The 8,378-nt window shown below is 38.6% G+C and overlaps 1 protein-coding gene across 1 annotated transcript in view; it reads left to right on the forward strand.

Annotated features, from left to right (window-relative positions):
• The window catches only part of LOC124595658 (oxidized low-density lipoprotein receptor 1-like), an 86,514-nt gene extending 78,376 nt beyond the window's left edge, over window positions 1–8,138 (forward strand). Inside the window, exons 4-5 of the mRNA XM_047134500.1 lie at window positions 3,589–3,777; window positions 6,556–8,138. Coding sequence (XP_046990456.1) covers window positions 3,589–3,777; window positions 6,556–6,860 — 494 coding nt within the window. The 3' untranslated portion in view covers window positions 6,861–8,138. The remainder of the gene's footprint in view (window positions 1–3,588; window positions 3,778–6,555) is intronic.
• Window positions 8,139–8,378: the final 240 nt, after the last annotated feature.

Raw genomic sequence — 8,378 nt, forward strand, 5'->3', positions numbered from 1 at the left:
AAAGTATGAGTACTGAGTTATTGCAAGTGAGAGAGATAGTAATTTTTTGGTTCCTCTAACCAGTATTATTTCTTCAGAGAAGAAGTTATCGAGATCGACGCAGCCGCATATCCACAGGAGAGGATTGGCTAAACATTTCAAGTAAGTCAACTGTAGTAAGAGAAGTGTGAAGTTAGCACTCCAGTTTTGCACTGCTTCTCTTTTCGCCGAAACCGTTAGAAGAGTAAGTGACAAACACCTCACAAATAAAGATGTACATGACCACGCAACAAGAGGACAGGGAAATTATTACACAAGACAATCTAATCTCAAATTGATGATGTGTGCTCCTGATGAAGCAGGCAGAAAATGTTACAAGCTACAAATATCAATTAAAGAAGTAAAGGAATAAAATTTATTTAAAAATTGTTTAAAAGTGTATCTTATAGAGAAGTGTATATACAGTATGAGTGAGTATTCAAACAAATATTAGCTGTTACATTTTAACAGAAAAATGTAACAACTTCATATGTGCATGTAAAATGTAATCCAGTACATTTAATGTATGTATAAAATTGTATGATGCATACTGTAGTATCAGCTGAAAATTATCAGCTAGAGTCCATGGGAAAAGAATTAATAACTAACTAAATAAATAAAGCAAGCTTTGTGAAAGATGGGTGCCACATTTGTTGAAAGAAACCAAAATAAAAGTTGAAAACATATGTCTGGATCTTATTATAAATATGCCATTGACGTTGAAATTTGTTATTGTGAATGAGGTGTAATGCCAATACTTCATGCCACAAACAAAACAGCAAATGAAGCTGTTGCTGAAAACCAGTGTCCCTGTACCTAAACATGGCAATATTAGTTTCGCCCACTGTAAAAAATATGGCCACTATCTTTTAGGCTGATAAAAAAATTATTGTCATTGATTATGTTGGTTTCCTTGGAAAGGTTGGATCAATAGTCAGTGAATACTATGGATGTCTTCTGAACCAACTGTCTATGGGAAATTTGAAGTACAAAGCTATCACAACATCTGCCCTCTTCATAGTTAATGGCACTCTCTGATTTTCTAGTATTCCCACACCTAAAGAAATCTGGCTAAAAACATTTTGAGTTCAGTGAAAGATGTTATGGCAGATTCTAATGGGCATTTAAATAATTACATTGTGACTCCTTCATAAGCTCCTTAGTGATTATAATTTTATATTGGGCAACTAGTTTCTGTCTGCAAATAGTAATTAAATGAAGACAATATTTATTAAACACCTTACGGTGCTTTCAAAAGGAAGTTATTTCAGTATCCTGAAGCAATGCAGCACTACGTATAAAAACTATTAGAGATAAAATCAAAAAATCAAGGTTGGAATAATGACAATATTATGAAAAGAATAGTGTGCTACTCACGGGATAGCAGAGACGTTGAGTCGCAGATAGGCACAACAGAAGGACTGTCAAACAAGTAAGCATTTGGCCAAAAGGCCTTCTTCTGACATGACCACTGTGTCTGGCAACTGTGGCCAGACTGTGAGCACCTGCACATGATAGGGAAGTAATCTGGTTGGTGACAGTAAGGAGGAGGCAGGGGTGGGGAGGGGGATGGATGACAACATAGGTGTGGGGGACAGTAAAGTGCTCTTCATGGGAGCATACAGAAATGAGATGGAGAGAGGGTAGATCAGCTAGGTGCAGTCAGCAGGTTAGACAGAGGGTAGGGGGTGGGGGAGGGGTGGTTGGGAAAGGAGAGAAGTTAAAGGACTGTCGGTCATTGGTGGAATAGCTGTGTAACACTGGAGTGGGAATGGGGATGGGGATAGGTGGGTGAAGGACAATGACTAATGAAGGTTGATGCCAAGAGGGTTATGGGAACACAAGACATACTGCAGGTGGAGTTCCCACCTGCACACTTCAGCTGGTGTTGGTAGGAAGGGTACAGGTGGCAAAGGCTTTGAAGCAGTAATTAAAATGAAGAATATGGGCTTGACAACTAGCAAACTGTCTGTCTTCATTAAATAGTTGGACTGCCCAGCTGCTGAGCATGCTGGCCAACACAACATTCATTTTAATGACTGCTTTACAGCCTGTGCCATCTGGATCCTTCCTGCTGACATCAGCTCTTCTGAATCGTGCAGGTGGGAACTCTCTCTGCAGAACATCCTACATTCCTGTAACGCTCCTGGCCTCATCCTTCATTAGTCATTGTCCTTCACCCACCTATCTCTTTCCCTGTTCTCACTCCAGCACTACACAGCCCTCTGTTCCATAAAAGCATACACAGTCTTTTTACTTCTGTCCTTTTCTGGTTCCCCTCACTCCCCCTCCCCCTCCTCCCAGCCCTCTTTCTAACCTTCTGCCTGCAGTTTAGCTGCCATACTCTCTCTCCACCTCATCCCTGTATGACCCCATAAGCAGCACTTTACTGTCCCGCACCCCTACCCTGCTATCCTTCCCCTCCCCCTCCCTTCCAGCCTCCTCCTTACCCTCACTACCCGGCGGAGGTTCGAGTCCTCCCTCGGGCATGGGTGTGTGTGTTTGTCCTTAGGGTAATTTAGGTTAAGTAGTGTGTAAGCTTAGGGACTGATGACCTTAGCAGTTAAGTCCCATAAGATTTCACACACATTTGAACATTTTACCCTCATTACCTAGATTGCTTCTCCCACCTTGCACAGCTGCTCACAGTCTGACCTCGGCTGCCAGAGACAGTGGTCATGTGTGTGAGAGTTGTGTTTGTGTGTGTGTGTGTGTGTGTGTGTGCATCTGCTGACAAATTCAGGAGAAGACCTCTTGGCTGAAAGCTTACTTGTTTGACAGTCTCTTTGTTGTGCCTATTGTGACTCAGCATCTCTTCAGATAGATATTTTTAGGCCTTCCAAAATTGCACTTGAGATATGGTATCTACTTGTGAATGTTTCTCTTTGCCCACCTATTTCCATATACAAAGAGTTTCTTATTGCCATATTATCAAACATATAATTCTATTTATGTGAAGTCACCACTGTCAATAGTTCTTTAAATGCTGCCTGATCCTTGCACCTTTTGTGGATCAATAAAAAACCACATATACAAAACTCTTACAGATTTTCATTTATTTTGTGGTGTTATAATACCTGCAGAGTGTTTTCATTTTTATAATAACTGAACATCTCAAAGAATGCAAGTAATACACACATGAAAAGGTGACTGAAATGTAAGTTACAACACTTGCAGAATAAATTAGAATTTTAATTTGTTGGATGGCATGTTTTTTAAAATTATATATTTGTGTGGACTGAAGGTGACATATACAATAAAATTTTTTTGCAAGACAGTCACTCTGGATGCCTAAGACAATATCCCTGGTCTTTGAAGGTATAGGTCCGAAAAGTGTGAAGGCACAATACATGAACAAAAATCACAGACTGAATGGAATGAAGATTTAAAGTTTTTCCAAGGAGTGCCTAAAAATGAAGAGTGTGATTGCTAAGAATAAGAGAGGGAAGAAGTTAAACAGAGAAAGGAGGATTTATTTGAAAAAAATAGCTGGTCAAACTCTAAAAATTAATTCAACATGACTTTCCTCCTGCAGTATTGTTAACAGATACAATTGATATACATTTTCAGGTAAAGATCCTTGCCCCAGAAATTTCACACGCATTAAAAACAACTGTTATCACTTCAGCAATAACCAACTTAATTGGAAGGCTGCAAATTCAGCTTGCAAAGGATTGGATTCCAATTTAGCAGAATTTGAGACTATTGAGGAGAATCAAGATATTGTCACTTCTATACTGGCACACAAAGAATACAAAGGTAAGTATTCTGTTTCTGTCATAGAACATAAATGTCTATAACAAACAAAGTCTGTTAGATCATGCTACATTTTATTTGGTGAACCTTTGCTTACCCAGAAATATGAAAAGTGCCTGTGGTACTACGGAAGTGAATCATTTAAAGAATATGTTTGTATATGATGATAGCAAATAATGTAAGGAATAAAGGTGACCCCTCACTGTGTAGTTCAAACATAGAGCAGTTTACAGATGCATAAATAAGAATAACTTGTTGCTGAGCCTTCAGACAATATCATTCTTCAGGGGCAGCTAAAACACACACACACACACACACACACACACACACACACATGTGTGCGCGCACCTGCACACACATACACAACAAGATTGTCCTTGCTAGCTACACTGTCATGACACTGCAACCTAAATGGAGTGAGAGATGATGTCAGGTGTTAGGAAGGGAAGGAGACAGAGACAGTGACAGTTAGGAATGAGATTCGCCAAGGGAATGGAACCATGAAACTTCCTGGCATATTAAAAATGTGTGTTGGACCAGAACTTGATCCTGGGGCTGTTGCCTTTGCATGGATGTGCTCTGCCAGCTGAGCTACTGAAGCACAATGCATAATCCATCATAACAGCTTTACTTCTACCAGTACCTCATCTCCTACTTTCCAAAAAAACCTGTGAGGATGTGTCATGAGTCCTGCTGATTAGGTAGCCCAGTTGGTAGTGCACTTGCCCATGACAGGCAAAGGCCCCAGGTTCGCGTTCTGATCTAGCAGACTGATTTAATCTGACAGGAAATTTCGTATCAGTACACACTCTGCTACAGAGAGAAAATTCATTCTGGAATGGAATGATGATCTTGCTGTGGCACAGGTAGGGGGTGTGTGGTACACAATGAAGTTCAGTAGTAAATTAGTAAACAAAGGAACAGTGGACACAGGAAGAAGGAGACCAATGAGCAAAAATTGCAAGTGTAGATTACAGTAGTGAAATGGTATACGTGAGGAAAGAGGTGGAGGTACCAGAATGACATTTTCACTTTGCAGTGGAGTATCGCTGGTACGAAACATCCTGGCAGATTAAAATGTGTGTTGGACCGAGACTTGAACTCGGGACCTTTGCCTTTCATAGACAAGTGCTCTGCCAACTGAGCTACCCAAGCATGACTCACAACCCATTCTCACAGCTTCAATTCTGCCATGGCTCATCTATTACCTTCGAAAATACACAGAAACTATTCTGTGAATCTTGCAGAACTAGCACTCCTGGAAGAAAGGATATTGTAGAGACATGACATAGCAACAGCCTGGGAGATGTTTCCAGAATGCGATTTTCACTCTGCAGCAGAGTGTGTGCTGATATTAAACTTCCTGACAGATTAAAACTGTGTGCCGGACCGAGACTCAAACTTGGGACTTTCTCCTTTCACAGACAAGTGCTCTACCAGCATAGTTTTAGTTTGCCAGGAAGTTTCATATCAGCACAATCTCTGCTGCAAAGTGAAAATCACATTCTGGATATATCCCCCAGGCTGTGGCTAAGCCATGTCTCTGCAATATCCTTTCTTCCAGGAGTGATAGTTCTGCAAGTTTCACAGAAGAGCTTCTATGAAGTTTGGAAGGTAGGAGATGAGATACTGGCAGAACTGAAGCTGTGAGGATGGGTAGTGAGTCATGCTTGGGTAGCTCAGTCGGTAGAGCACTTGTCCACGAAAGTCAAAGGTCCCTAGTTCGAGGTTCGGCCCAGCACAGTTTTAATCTGCCAGGAAGTTTCAGGTGGATGTGCATTTGGGACAGTGACTGATTGTGAGGGATATTGAGGCAAGGGGGATTGTGGGACTGAAGAGTATGTTGTAAGGAAGATTGCCATGTATATAACTGAAAGAAGCTGGTATTGAGGTGAATCCAGGTGACATGCTTTATGAAGCAGCTATTGAATTTTAGTACATTGTCCTTTGTGGCATGTTATGCTACTGGATAATAAATTTATTCTTGCCCACAGTTTGGCAATGGTTATTCATTTGAGTGAATAGTTGGTTGGTAGTCTGCTTTCATAGATGGTACCATGTTTGATAGGGTCAAATATTCCTGTAATAGGACTGGAATAGAATGTGCTGAGTGAGTTAATAGGACAGATCATACACGTGGGCCTTTTGCTGGGTTACGATCCATGTGTCAAGGGTTTGGGAATACACTTGGTGTAATAATGGATCAGGAGATTTTGAAGATAGGGTGAGTGAGGGAATATCACTTCGGCAGAGGTGAGAAGGTTTGTATGAAGGATGATACTCGTTTCAGTGTATGATGAAAGACAGTTAAATCCTTGGTGGGTGATGTTGTTCCAGAATATGTACACAGATACACTTGTATCAGTAGTTCCTGTTTCTTTATTGTAGACAGTCAGGTACTTTGTACTGTCTCAATCTTTCTTAACTGTCTTGTTAACCAAGCTGAAACACTCTGAGCTCTTACAATAACTAAAGTACAACATACTATTTTATCTTTTTTCAGTTTGGTATTGTGGTACTCCAGTTCAATTGCTGAGTGGTTTGTCATTTATTTATTTTGATATTCTGTTTAAAAATAGTGAACTGAAGCATACAAAGTATCAGGAGCACACTATAAACCTACAAACAATGTCAAAAGAGATGTTATGGAGTACAATGTGCTGTAAAACAGATCCTTATGCTACTTTATGTTTACATTTATTTTGCTAGTTTATTATTTATTTTTGTCAGTTTTAACATGAATTAAATCCACATATTATTGGATTGACTTTTTTCATGCAGGAAAGGATTACTGGACAGGTGGTCTCAATCCTGGATTGCTGTGGATATGGGCTAATTCAGCACGTCCTCTGTCTCCCAATTCATCATCGCCCAATACAACTGCATCCTATATACAAGGAACTGGTCGCTGCCTTAAGCTGGCATACAGTCCTCCTCTGAGATCATACAATTATCGGGGAATGGACTGTGGTCTAAAATCACACTTCATATGTGAGCATGAAGAAAATTCTACTAGTAGAGCTTTAGAAAGAATAGCAAAATCATTGAAACATCATGGAAATTCAGACATAAGGTACAACAGCTGATGGACTCATTGCAGTAATGAAAAGTTGGTGTAATTTTTTTATTTTTTTCACTCAGTAGTGCAACACTGCTGCAGTTTGAGCTTACAACAGATTGGGTTACTAATATTAAATATCTGAATAGGAAATACTGAACTACATTATTCATAAATATTTACACATTAAACATATTTTCTCAAGATCCTTCAGCATGGATTTTATGGCATCCTGTATATTGGTTTCACTTGATCCATATCCACTGGAAATAAATTCTTTCTGCAGATCTGAAAATTTTAAATTCCGGTATCATATATGTTTTCATTGTTTAATGAGTTTAGTGAAATGATGTTATAAGATTATTGTTCTGTCTCATTATATTACATGCATATTATTTTAAAAATGAGAAATCAAGTATAAAGAGTCATAATATAGATCACATCACAATATAATTATATTTTGCAACTAAAACTTATTCTGTAACCAATAAAATCTGTTTTTCAACTCAATAAACTTTACCAACAGCCATATACTTCAGGTTATTTTATTTTATTTCGAATGTAACCAGTTTTGGCAATTCATTTTGCCATCTTCAGGCCCCATACACTTTTTTTAATCAACAATACACTATACGATAAGCTCATTGATTCAAAAAAAGCGTATGGGGCCTGAAGATGGCAAAATGAATTGTTGAAACTGGTTGTGTTCGAAATAAAATTACCTAAAGTATATGGCTTTTTGTAAAGTTTATTGAATTGAAAAGTATGTACTAGCTGATGTACCCTGGTCATAATGGGCCGACAGAGACAGAGAGAATAAAATATGTTGTTGGAAGTAAATTAAACTTGGTGCATGCAGTGATAAGCACTGTAAGGATTTAATGATAAAAGGTGATGAATACTGACTGAAAGAGATTTAATGTTAGAGAAGCAAATAGCAAATACATCACTGAAAGTTGAAGAGAAATCTGAAGGCTGCAAACAGTTTGTTTTTCTTCATATTTTATGATTAAATATAGTACCAGCTGTATGAAATATATTTGTTACATGTCACATTTGTCAGTTCAGCAGACAGTTTATATCCACTACATAGTTGGCAGAAAGTGATAATGAGCTCATTAAATTTGACTATAAGATTTATATTAGTCAAACTTGATAAATGGCAGACTGTAATCAAAGTGGCAATGAAAACTGAACACATGCTGTTTCTATGTACATTTGTGAAATAAAAAGAGACACAAAAAGTTGTTAACAGTAAAAATTTGTTTCAAAGCCAGACTTCAGATAAGACTGAGAGAGAGCAATCTATTATAAGGAAGGTTCTAAAGTTGTGGAGAGTACAAAAACATATGCTTGGCCTTTCTTTCTTGATAATAAATTTAACCTACAGTCTCTGGATGGATCTAGTTGACCAGTATTTGTTATTATTTAGTTTTCTTGTTGCATTTATCCTCTCTCCCAACTCTGATTTCTTTGTGGAACTCCCTTCTCCCACAGCTTTGATGCCTTTGAAACAGTTTTCTTTATCCACTGCTTGTTGCTCCTG

This window comes from Schistocerca americana, chromosome 2 (genome assembly GCF_021461395.2).
Source record: "Schistocerca americana isolate TAMUIC-IGC-003095 chromosome 2, iqSchAmer2.1, whole genome shotgun sequence".
NCBI lineage: Eukaryota > Metazoa > Arthropoda > Insecta > Orthoptera > Acrididae > Schistocerca > Schistocerca americana.